Source organism: Watersipora subatra, chromosome 4, assembly GCF_963576615.1.
Source record: "Watersipora subatra chromosome 4, tzWatSuba1.1, whole genome shotgun sequence".
Taxonomy (NCBI): domain Eukaryota; kingdom Metazoa; phylum Bryozoa; class Gymnolaemata; order Cheilostomatida; family Watersiporidae; genus Watersipora; species Watersipora subatra.
Window position 1 is genome coordinate 1,836,143 of NC_088711.1, and position 13,364 is coordinate 1,849,506.

Genomic DNA, 13,364 nt, shown 5'->3' on the forward strand with positions numbered 1-13,364 from the left:
ATAGATCCAACGAGTCAGCAATTTGAAGCTGCCGGATTATAGGCTTAGTGAAGACATCACCAACTCTCTTATGCGTGCTGACAGTCTATAAATACTGGTACACACTGATTGACATTTCATTCACTTTTACAAGCATGAAGCACTCGTGTACTTTTTGCAACTTTTCTTTTAACAAGGAGCGTGACCTACAGAGGCATGCTCGTGTACACCGACACTGCTGCTCCTCCTGTGATGAAGTGTTTACAACTCAGCCTCTCCCACAAGCACACATCTCTGCTGAGCACCGGAGAACACAGTCTACCCAGACCGAACCTCAGAGACCAAGAGCGTGTTCACCCCGTCGCCAACACCATCACCGAGGGCAACGTTACACAAGGCCACGACAAGACCGACGACCGTATTGGAGACCAGCCCGCAACGCTTGCCCTACTCCATGGCATGAAGTGGAATCCAAAATAGTTCGCCCGCCAGTAGAGCCTATCGGGGACGACGGCGACCCTCTCGGGCTACTGGACTCACCAGTAAAAATCGACTTCTGAGTGCCAGTAGTCCCACCAACCACCTCGGCCCTTTTCAGGGCCGCCATTTCCATTTCAAGGGTTTTGTTCTGCGATGACAATGGTGGAAACTCAGTGTCGTACTTATTGTTTGCTTTTTTATTACATTGTGCAGTTCACATGACATTTGCTTAGAAAACAAGTGACTGAGTAATACTCATTGTTGAATTTTGGCACCTAAATGCTTGTGTTAGAGCTTGTTAGGAGTGATGTTTTGTTTTTAAATAGTCATGCAGCATTATGGCTTGATTTTTCAGTTTGTGTTTCTATGCTGGATTGTTGGAATTGATTAAAATAAATCGTGTCTTCATTGATAAGAAAAACGGTCTTTAACAGTGAAAATTGGGTTTAGGTGATTGGATAGTTAAACACCATAATAAAAAACTATTACAAAAAAGTATGAGGTCTGCAAACATTTTGTGAATGGAAGTTCGTAGAACGGCACCTGCGCAAACAACGAGATCGACTACTGGGAACGAACGTTGATTAGAAATGGTCTATCAAGCAAACAGCAAATTTACTTATACGAATATTGGTTCATCTAGTATTAACATAGCAATTCATAGGCAGTTCAAGCAAGTGTTCGCAAAAGAATCTGCTCGTTGCAGTTACATTCTATATTGGTTCTATAATCAAGTTTTTATATATTAAATATATAACATGAAGCATGTATTCGCAGCACAAAATGTCTGGAAAGTACAACTGAATCATGCTATTTATAAAGGCGCATAGTTCCTTTTAAGACAGTAACATACTATAAAAATGTGGCTATTTTAAAACAGTGAAATGGATAGCCATATATATGAGATATCTAGATGAGCTTATATCTAGAAAGAATATGTATGTAATTAACTGTATGATCGGTATAAATGTTTTTGCTAACCTCAAAATTGAAATACAAAAAAATTTAGATGTGAAGGAACTCGTTTAGGTTTAGCTAAAAAACGCTGTATGTGCAAATTCACTTAGCTAACAACCTAATGACACTATTTTGAATGCAACAAAACTTTTAACCTTGACCAGATTTGGTGGTTGCCAATCAAAAGGGGACGTGAAAACATCGAACTTTTAGAAATTTTACGATGTTTATTACGATATTCTAAAAGGACATATGCAAATGAACGCTCGACCAAAGTTATCTTCCCGCAGTTAACTTCCATAAAGCTAGGTCTTTTACGCATGTGGTATAAATATGTCGCAATCCATTTAGCCAATCACGGTCACCGACTACGTAAAGACTAGCGAAGTAAAAAATAAATCGAACGTATTTGCAAAATCCCACAACTCCATCAATGCTCGAAATGCAAAGATTTAGGCTCATCTCACGACAGCACGACTCTATCTTGTGTACCAAGTTTCACATACATGTGTCAAGGGAGAAATTTTAGTATTTTAATTATTTTATACCTAGATTATTTATATATTTAATTTGAAATATGATTTGCAATAAATCTTTTAGTTGTAATAATAATAATTTGAAATTAAAATAATAAAAATAAGAATATGAAATGTATTGTTTTTGTGGGTTTCCTCTGAGTGTAATGATATTATGGTTCTATGTGTAATGGTTAGCCTCTGGACCTTGAGTTCAATTTCTCCCAAGACAAATTTTGACCGCAGACAAAGTGGCACTTTTGCCCCACAAAAATCAGACTGCTGCTTTAAGGCCAAATTGAAATAAGGCTCAATTGAAATTGAAGGCTCAATCGATGGAGATGGGCACTCCTATGGTTCTCCTTGCAATTTGTTTTGACAGTAACGCGCTGCTGCAATAATGAGCCCAAGTATCAGAGTTCACAACAAGTAGTATTGATATTGCAAGGCCTACTACTACTACTTGTAGGCAATTGTTGTAATATACAACAAGAATGCGCCAGTGGTTTGTTTTCAAGTGTCGGTAAACTCTATTTCCTTTAGAAGATAGAAAATAACAGTAATTCTGTCAATACTCACTAGCCAAAGCAAAAATAGCAATACGCGTGTATACTTAGCCCTATTAGTTATGGCCTTTCTAGGTTCAATAACTACATGTGTCTACGAGGCGTGTAGTGACGAGGCGTGTAGTGACGAGGCGCGTAGTGACGAAGCGCGTAGCGACGAAGCGCGTAGCGACGAGGCGCGTAGTGAGAGGCGCGTAGCGACGAGGCGCGTAGTGAGAGGCGCGTAGCAACGAAGCGCGCAGCGTCGAGGCGTGTAGCGACGAGGCGCGTAGCGACGAGGCGCGTAGTGAGAGGCGCGTAGCGACGAGGCGCGTAGCGACGAGGCGCGTAGTGAGAGGCGCGTAGCGACGAGACGCGTAGCGACGAGGCGCGTAGTGACGAGGCGCGTAGCGACGAGGCGAGTAGCGACGGGGCGCGTAGCGACGAGGCGAGTAGCGACGGGGCGCGTAGCGATGAGGCGCGTAGCGACGAGGCGTGTAGTGGTGGCTCTTTCTGTGGTAGGGGCCGAATAAACTCTTCTCTCTGGGCTTCATAACTTACTGGTTTGCCACCTCTTAGGGTAAACTGTGGCTGCTGTGTTCCTTTTTTCATGAGCTGATCCTCCGCAGGCTGTTTGCTGCAGGCTCCTTTGGCTTATATTAGCCTCTCTCTATGTGCCCTTTTTTTTGCTGCTTGACTCGCTGTCAAGTTGCTGTCTCTGGCTCGCTGCCAGTTCCTCTCTGCCTCTGCCGCGCTGCCAGTTTCTGACCGCTTTGGCTTGCTGCCAGCTCCTCCTCATATACTTATTCTCGGATTAGTGTCAAATGTCACTGGATTCTTACAACATTTCCGTAATGTCTATTTTTAGTGTCTTCGATGTCAGCCAGCGTTCTTTTCTGACATTTGATATCTGACGCCTTGACAGTTGACATCTTATGGGATTCCATGACCATGCGATACGACCGACCGTGAATTAAACTAAGTCAATAATTTGTACAAGTCTTGTCTTTGATGTCAGCCAGCATTCTTTTCTGACATTTGACATTTGACGCCTTGACAGTTGACACCTTATGGGATTCCATGATGATGCGATACGCCCCGTGAATTAAACTAAGTTAATAATTTCTACAAGATTGGCCATAGTCTGAAAACCGACAATAGCTGATTTATAAAAATTGGGTTTTGCTATAATACTCATTCTGAGACAGTTCTAATTATTTATCTTCCATAAAGCAAAAGAGATATTCATATTTCATGCTATTCTATATTCATTACATCAATTCTATTTTTCAAAACCTTTGAAATCATTCATGCATAGTTATATTATGATTCCACAAAGTCATACTATCTATAATAAATGATGTTATAAGCTATATCTATAAAAGTGTTGTAAATATTCGGATCGTTTATGACTGGTCGATGTATGTATGTCCTTGCTTGTGCTTGTCCCTCTAATTGATTAGCATATGGCCATACATCTTCTCCATGTGTAGTGGTGACATCATATATAGTCAAGCTAGTTAATATCTCTTCATGAGCTGCAATGGTTAGACGGATACTATGCTTGATACATGAGAGCATAGTGGTAATACATCAATTATTACGCTATTTGTAGCAGTGGGGAGAGATTGCCGTTTCTCTTAGTTTTTCCAAGTTTCCTATGCCGGCGTTACCTGTCAAACAATTTACTTATAAATTGTTTTGACAAGTAACGCGCTGTTGTAGCTATGTTTCCAACACGGATGCTGTCCTATCTCCGCAGTCTGACAGGCTGACCTGTCACCTTTCAATGCTGACGCAATCCTAGCTTGGCAGTTTATCACGCTTTTGTCTTAGCGTTACGATCTCCGCAATTCTAATCCTAGCGTAATTGCTGCTTTCTGCTTCTTTCAAAATTTTAAACTTTCCAACCCTGACACATGTATTTGCTACAAAGCCTCCCGCTCAGTTATGAATAGTATGTGTCTCATATATTCTCTATAAACAGCGTATTAATAAGTTCCATTAAATGCTTTAGTATCAAATTATTGCTACTTGAATTTGTTAAAAATACATTGATACTAAAGGGGACCCGTGCGTGAGTTCAAACAGTAATGAAATCAGATGTAGGCATCTGTGGTTCATTTTGCTTTACCTCCTGGTTGCCACCAGACCAAAGTATAGAAAAATAGAATAGATAATACAATCGTATGCTAGCAAGAGTCTAGTAGACTAAAAACTGTTAAATCTATCTGAATATATATTTAGGCATGCTAGGAAATATTGGCGAGTAGGCAGATGGTACCGAGACGAGTCCAAAATATACAGTAACTATCTAGAGAAGATGGTTTGGCTCCTTTGAGAATTAGAACTGATGTACAGGTTTGCAATGCTTTTGTGTGACACAGTGTTGTAAGGGGATATCAGCAAAACTAGATACCAGAAGAGGGTAAGGCCTAGACCACAAGAAATATGTGCAATCAGAGAAATGCCTGGCGCCTTGAAGGTTTCTAAGAGAAACCAATTAAAGGAATATCAACTGGCAGGATAGAAAACCACAAAAGGAAGTTAGAGTATGTACAAAGCTCTGCCAGCCCGTACCAAACATGACCAAAATAACAGGAGTTGATCATAATTTCTAATCAGTACATTCTCATGATGTACTCCCGACGAGTGCATTAAAATAAAAACATAAAAACATGTACAACATGAAGAACAGAACCTGAGCGCCTAGACATTTTCTCACGGGCTAACAAAGACATCTATAAAAGAAAACAGCTCTAATAACTCTGCCCCTTTCTCTTTCAACTGGTGAGATCCTTTCTGTTTCAACTGTCATAGTTTTCTTTTACCTGTCAAAACTTGTAGATGAACGAGACTGAGCAAAAGGGCAATTTCACCTTACACCCTGATGCAATAGTTTACGTAAGGGTTTAAGGTTTCTTTGTTATTTTCAACCTTTTTGCCACTATTATTATTATTTTAGAATTTTGTTAGTTGTTTATTAAAAGTGCTGGACTTGAAAAAATAAAGAGGTACCTTTTACTGGTAAATATTGATATTGCGTGTAGTTTAGCACCTTCACTAATGTTTGAACCAATAATGATCAAATCGGGTCACACAACCTAAGCAAAAGCACACAAACTAAACATTGTCAAAATGGAATAAGATTTCAAAGCAAATTCAACGCTGATGTATGTATGAATGTGAAATAACTTTGCATAACATAATTTTTTCTCAACTACACATAGCAATAAAATCTACGAATATCAGTGCGGTATAGCTGGCCGGCTGTCAGGCCAGTTGATCTGGTGTTGCTGAGAAGACAATAAAAATTAAACCGACTCTCTTGGCTGCATCGAAGCCTTTTATACTTTTATGCTTCCTCAACATCCCTGAAATGTTCAAAGATGATTTGGTCGTGTCCAATGCTCTCATTAGGCCATTTCCCTAAATGTGGTCAGTCTAGGTTTTCATGACATTAAAAACACAGAACGGTTTCTTTAATTTATAATTAATAGTAAATAATTAAACTAATTAATTAAACTACTCTTTATTCTGGCTCTCCTCTCTGTCATCATTTTTCCACGAATTGGTTTAATTTGTAAATTTTGTTAGCCAAAATTTCATTATTTGTCTTCAATAGTTGTTGTATGGTTGGGATAATCATTTTTAGAGTTTTTGCTCACTATGTCTTATTCCTGGATGCCTGCATTTGCCATTATGTCAAGGGGTGTATCATCCTGATAGTAAAAATGGTCTTCCTGGGTCCTGTGAGTTTTCACTGTGAATATTGTTATACAGTTTCATCGTTTTCGTATGTCACCAGTGATGCTATGAGCCTTTTTATTATAAATATGGCGGCAGTACAGACTGTCCTAATTTTCAACCTCGGCCAAGAGAATGCTTAGTTGGCTCACCCCTCAACCCTCTTCAAGGCTGTCATTTGTTGCTAAGAGTGTATGGTTTTCATTTATCACCATAAATAGCACAAATTCTGAAATTCTGTCAAGTGAAAATAAAAATTTAAACTGAGTTATGAATCTAAATTAAAAAAGGTCAGAAACCATTTTTCTGAACTAGAGCAGGTGCTAGCTGTTTAGCATAAATCAAGAAGATAAGTAGATATGAGAGCCAAATACAAAAACAAGAAGATGGTGCTGCGACTGTAAGGATAGTAATAGTATGCTTAGTCGGACAGATGTTGAATGTCAAACGTTTTTAATTAGGGTATGGATACAGCACTGCCCAGTGCAATGCAAAGGCTGTAATGAACAACTTTTGATTTGGGAGGTTAAAATCTGGTTAGTGATGGTTCTGCGGAAGATGGAGATCGCCTTATTTGATGAGTGCAGACTGTCCAGAATGGCTGGTACTAAACGCTTAATTAGAACTGACTTAAGATAGCTAGATAAATCAGGGTAGAGATTGTCAAGGTGTTTGACCATAGTGAGCATTCTATTGCAAAAGTATATGCTGGTTCGAATGTAACTGTTCGCTAATCCTAAAGGCAACATGCACCCAAACTATAATTCAAATCAGTTTTGAAAACCTGACACAGCGGGGTGCTGCTGTGCGTTTTCAGATGTGATAGCGAGATGGAATGACGTGTCATAGGTGGGCTAGGCTTTGCTACACTAACAATACTCTCTGGTGTTAACCTTACAAGTGATGAGGCTGGTAGACACCTGTAAGATATGTCAAACCTAAGGTGCTAGCAAATGCAGATCAGTTAATGGCTTTCATACGCAAGGATTTATGTGAAACTGGCTGTAGTCTTGTCTATGTTTTGTGACATATGTACAGTAACAAGTTTGTCTTGCTTCTTATCATCTGCGTTACCCACCAGTTAGAGACCTACTGTTGCCCAATGCGATGATTTTCACTTTGGATGAGATATTATAGGAAGTATAAATTTGACTCAAGCTTTACAAGCTAATATTAGTATGAGAGATAAATGAACATAGGCGCATGTTGGATATGAAAAAGTCAAGATTTATGCTCGGTTTTAAATTTTAAACAAAAGCTTTTCCTTACCTCCTTATAAAAACAGGCTACACCTTTTGTTTTCTCAGAACAAACTTCTCACATTTTAAGGTTCTTTAGACATAAACTTGCAAGCTTTTTACAATTTGTTAATAGGATGGGAAAGAGGCAAAGAGACTACGATGTAGTCTCCTGATACACTCTACTACACTGACTAACATGTTTAGAGGTGACTAGGTCTACGATGTAGTCTCCTGATACACTCTATTACACTGACTAGCAGTAGATTTATAAAGCAGTCTTACGGTTATTAAAGGTAGTAAAGTGTGGCATGCCTTTTCAGCAAGAAAAGTCAAAGTTTCTTTTCAGTTAGAAAAGTGCAGTCTTCGCTGCACTTTTCTACACTAACAATTTTAGTGATTATGAACTCTCAATGAAGATGATCTTATTTTCATATACCCTCACTTCTTTTGATTGTAGTTTTTTGGTGATAATCCTAAAAGATTGTTGCTAAAATAAATGGATTCTGTACAATCGATCTCGGTGGCTGTTACCTCAAAATTCTACACGAGAACCATGTATCGGCTTTAAAAAAAGTCATAAACGGTTATTATTATTTTAACCGGCATAAAACGAGATATCTCTGATGAGTTAAATACATGAGCCTCAAATTCATAAGGTCAACGTAAATGTCAACATAATGTTAATGTCAATGACTGTGTATGTTCTAATAGACATACCAGTTAATTTATTGGATTTTATATCTAAATAAAGGTTACTTATTGATTTAGAAATATGCCGCTGCTTGCGAAGATATTTTTGGGAGCAGGATTTATCTCGACTTCAGTTTTATGATACTACTTGTGTTCTTAATGCAAATTCAATCATTTTCAAATGACTTGGAGAGGATTGCCTACTTGACTTCATAGTTGGTCTTATAATCAAACCTTTACATATTTGCTAGGTGAGTAACTAATTTCCTAAACTTGTTGAGCCAACAGTTTTTGGTAATCCTGAATAATGCCTGTATGTCTACATTTTACATGTAATCGATCTGTGGGTCAGTCCGACTAAAGCCTCGCATTACAATAAACCAATATTGCTGTCTATAATCAGAGATAATCTTTAGTGACTCATTAAAACACTTCAAAGAACATTCACGTGTGATTGGTCAATTGAAGTCAACCTAAAATATGACAAAAAATGTTGTACCTGACCTTTCTTATTAAAACAAAATATTGAAGAACTGAACTTGTGGCAATAGACAGACTAAATTAGCTCAATAGAGTTAATTGGCTCGCTAAATCACCTGTTTTCTTTCTCTCTTATTTTTTTATTATTTAATGTGTCATTCAAGTTAAATCATGCAATAACTATGACCATCACCACTAAACGCTATTTATAGAAAAGAACCAGGAACGGAGTCGATAAGAAGGCTTCAGCCAACTCTAATAGTTCCAAATAGTGCCAATGTGATTCATCAACCTGTTGCAATGTTTAAGTACCAAAGTAAGTCACTGCTAGTACGGTACAAGCTAATGAACCATCTAACTCCAGCAGGAGTATACAACTATTATTATTCTGATATCTTCTTTGGTGGAGCAATATTGCTTAGTTCAGTTCTACAAGCTTTACAAATGGTCATCCAAGAGGAAAAGAGCTCTGAGATTACAGAAGGCGGTTGGGGAACAAGGCATTGATGCTTATGAAATGATTTGTTGTCACAACTTGTTGAGAGATCGTGCAAAAGGAAGGGCATAATAGCGCAGATGGACAAAACACGGTTACATTGTTATCTAAATAACAGCGACATTACTGAGGTTGCAGAATTTTTATCAGTACAAAATGACTGATGGACATGGTAAATAGTACTCGCGTTTTTAGCAATAAACATCAAAAAGCTAAATTGATGATGTTCTCCTGTCCATTCAGTGTATTCTGTATTGAATATATTGAATGTATTGAATATATTGAATGTATTGAATATATTGAATGTATATGACTTCTATTGAGAATGTCTACAATGTCAACGAGCAATAGCTGAAGAGACTACTAAGCAAACATTACATTTAAAGCTTGCATTTACAGCAAATAACATGGTTAGTTCTGCTTATAGACATAGCCTCAATAAACAAAACCAATCGTGTAACAATATTGGTTAGGAATTAAAATAAGTTAGTGAATGAGAATGCCCAGCACCGCGTGAAAATGTCAAGCAAATATACAAATCCGTGGCCAATTTAAAACAGTCTAAATAATGGAATAGAGAATACATGACGATATGACAAAATATGATATAAAATAGAAAATGTATTCATAGTCAGGTAATCTTTACAGAATGATGGTATTACACCGCTGAATGATATCCACCAACTCCACCGAGACAAACCTTGCTGGTAAGCCAGACAATGAATTAACCGTTAAACATAGCTGGCCAGATCTCTCTCTACAAAATGCCAGTCAAGTTGTGTTCTTTGTAGTCTTGAACTAGTTCTTCCCGAATATGAGTGGCCAAATCTCTTTCTGCAAGGGTGTGAAGAAAGAAAAGCGTGTTGAAATAAGCGTTAGGTGGCACAGTGTTAACTAAACTTGGTGAAAAAGCTCAATTCAGAAAGCTAAGCCTTATTGTAAACCATTGGGAAACGTTATCTACAGTTTAATTAGTTTGTTGAAGAAGCGATGAGAGCATGAATGTGCATAAACATACAAGAGGGCGTGTTGAAGTTATTGAGCATGAACATGTAGAAGATAGGCGACCACGAGAAAACATATGAGTGCATGAGATAATGCGTGAATGCATGAGACAGTGCGCAAGTGCATACGCTAATGCGTGAATGCATGAGACAGTGCGCAAGTGCATATGCTAATGCGTGAATGCTTGAGACAGTGCGCAAGTGCATACGCTAATGCGTGAATGCTTGAGACAGTGCGCAAGTGCATACGCTAATGCATGAATGCATGAGACAGTGCGCAATTGCTTACGCTAATACATGAGAAAATGCATGAAATGGTGCATGAGGTAATATACAATGTATGATAGAGCGTGGGAGCATGAGATAATGTGTGAGGGTATGAGATAGTGTTGAATGCGCGTCATAGTGTGGAGCGCAAAAAGGACGTGAATGCATAATATGATATGTTAGAACATGAGTGTTTGAGAGAGTACATGAGATGATATGTTAGAACATGAGTGTTTGAGAGAGTACATGAGATGATATGTTAGAGCGTGAGTGTTTGAGAGAGTACATGAGATGATATGTTAGAACATGAGTGTTTGAGAGAGTACATGAGATGATATGTTAGAACATGAATGTTTGAGAGAGTGTATGAGATGATATGTTAGAACATGAATGTTTGAGAGAGTACATGAGATGATATGTTAGAACATGAGTGTTTGAGAGAGTACATGAGATGATATGTTAGAACATGAGTGTTTGAAAGAGTGTATGAGATGATATGTTAGAACATGAGTGTTTGAGAGAGTACATGAGAAGATATGTTAGAACATGAGTGTTTGAGAGAATGCATGAGATGATATGTTAGAACATGAGTGTTTGAGAGAGTACATGAGATGATATGTAGAGCATGAGTGTTTGAGAGAGTACATGAGATGATATGTAGAGCATGAGTGTTTGAGAGAGTACATGAGATGATATGTTAGAACATGAGTGTTTGAGAGAGTACATGAGATGATATGTTAGAACATGAGTGTTTGAGAGAGTACATGAGATGATATGTTAGAACATGAGTGTTTGAAAGAGGACATGAGATGATATGTTAGAACATGAGTGTTTGAGAGAGGACATGAGATGATATGTTAGAACATGAGTGTTTGAGAGAGTACATGAGATGATATGTTAGAGCATGGGTGTTTGAGAGAGTACATGAGATGATATGTTAGAACAGGAGTGTTTGAGAGAGTACATGAGATGATATGTTAGAACATGAGTGTTTGAGAGAGTACATGAGATGATATGTTAGAACATGAGTGTTTAAGAGACTACATGAGATGATATGTTAGAACATGAGTGTTTGAGAAAGTACATGAGATGATATGTTAGAGCATGAGTGTTTGAGAGAGTACATGAGATGATATGTTAGAACATGAGTGTCTGAGAGAGTACATGAGATGATATGTTAGAGCATGAGTGTTTGAGAGAGTACATGAGATGATATGTTAGAGCATGAGTGTTTGAGAGAGTACATGAGATGATATGTTAGAGCATGAGTGTTTGAGAGAGTACATGAGATGATATGTTAGAACATGAGTGTTTGAGAGAGTACATGAGATGATATGTTAGAACATGAGTGTTTGAGAGAGTACATGAGATAAGGTGCGACAGCATAAAAAACATGAATGCTAAAAAGAGTATAACAGATTAGAGCCTGACAAATATGCATCAATTCCATCAGTATGCTCTCACACATGATGTAGTTGTCAAGTACTTGTCAAGGCAGTGTGCGGTGATAAGAAATATGCTCCTGAACTTTTGCCTATAAAACTAGCAACTTACCAGAGTGACTATCCATTAAACAATATTATGTATCTTTTAAACTAGATCATAATAAAACATAACGCAAAGTCTGCAGTTAAAACATCCTTCTTCAATTTTTGCATGATTTTGATGATGTTCAAATCACGATCTTAGCCACTACAGCAAGACAAAAACTTTAGAAAGCCTAGTCAATCGTTGATCTTTAATGGATGTATCAAGGATTTATTAACTGAAGTCGTAAAAGATATATTTCAGCTGGGAAAGATTTAACTGATGACCAGCATTAGCTGCAACCTCCATAAAAGTAACTTTACTGCGATTTCTGTAACCATCATCAATGTAGCTACATGAGCTATTTAATTTGTTATGTAAGGTCATTTCATTTACATAATACCACCATTACATAATGTCACCTACTGTAAGTCTCAGCCTTATTTCCAGAGTTTAATAAAACTATTATAACTACGAATACAGTGAGGTAGGTAAGCCAGGCACCAACAAGACTTTAGCGACTTTCAGCTATTTTATGCACGCATGAACATGAGAGCAAACTATACAACTAGTGCACCAGACTATAACATATTAAAATAATAGCAGGAAAATATGAGAAGGGGTGCTGAAACGAGCAAGAAATAGCCAAGCACGTTAAAACCTGCATTTCATGATGAAAATTGATATTTAGCAGTTAACTAGTAGTTATGTTAATGAGCACATAGAGCCAAGAGTGGCTGAGAACATTGATTATAAAATAAAATTTGGAATATAGTTTAGTAATGCTAAAACCAAATCTGATACAAAGTTTGTTTAACAAATAAAAAAGAGTAAACTAGTATCAGGTGTAATTATATCTGTAGCTAAGTAGACCAATAGTCTGATAAATACACCTACAGTATGCTATATACACCTATAGTATGCTATATATATCTATAGTTTGCTATATACTGACCTACAGTATGCTATATACACCTATAGTATGCTATATACACCTACAGTATGCTATATACACCTATAGTATGCTATATACACCTATAGCATGCTATATATATCTATAGTTTGCTATATACTGACCTACAGTATGCTATATACACCTACAGTATGCTATATACACCTATAGCATGCTATATATATCTATAGTTTGCTATATACTGACCTACAGTATGCTATATACACCTACAGTATGCTATATACACCTATAGCATGCTATATATATCTATAGTTTGCTATATACTGACCTACAGTATGCTATATACACCTATAGTATGCTATATACACCTACAATATGCTATATACACCTATAGTATGCTATATATATCTATAGTCTGCTATATACTCACCTATAGTCTGCTATATACACCAATAGTCTGATATATACACCTACAGTATGCTATATACACCTACAGTATGCTATATACACCTATAGTATGCTA

At 37.5% G+C, this 13,364-nt stretch overlaps 1 protein-coding gene across 3 annotated transcripts in view; it reads right to left on the bottom strand.

Moving 5' to 3' along the window:
* Window positions 1-9,368: 9,368 nt before the first annotated feature.
* LOC137393553 (myoferlin-like) overlaps window positions 9,369-13,364 on the bottom strand; it is a 72,872-nt gene continuing 68,876 nt past the window's right edge. For all 3 annotated transcript variants that reach the window (XM_068080151.1, XM_068080152.1, XM_068080150.1), the window contains one exon: window positions 9,369-9,964. In XM_068080151.1, the coding sequence (XP_067936252.1) occupies window positions 9,929-9,964 (36 nt within the window). In that variant the 3' untranslated portion in view covers window positions 9,369-9,928. The remainder of the gene's footprint in view (window positions 9,965-13,364) is intronic.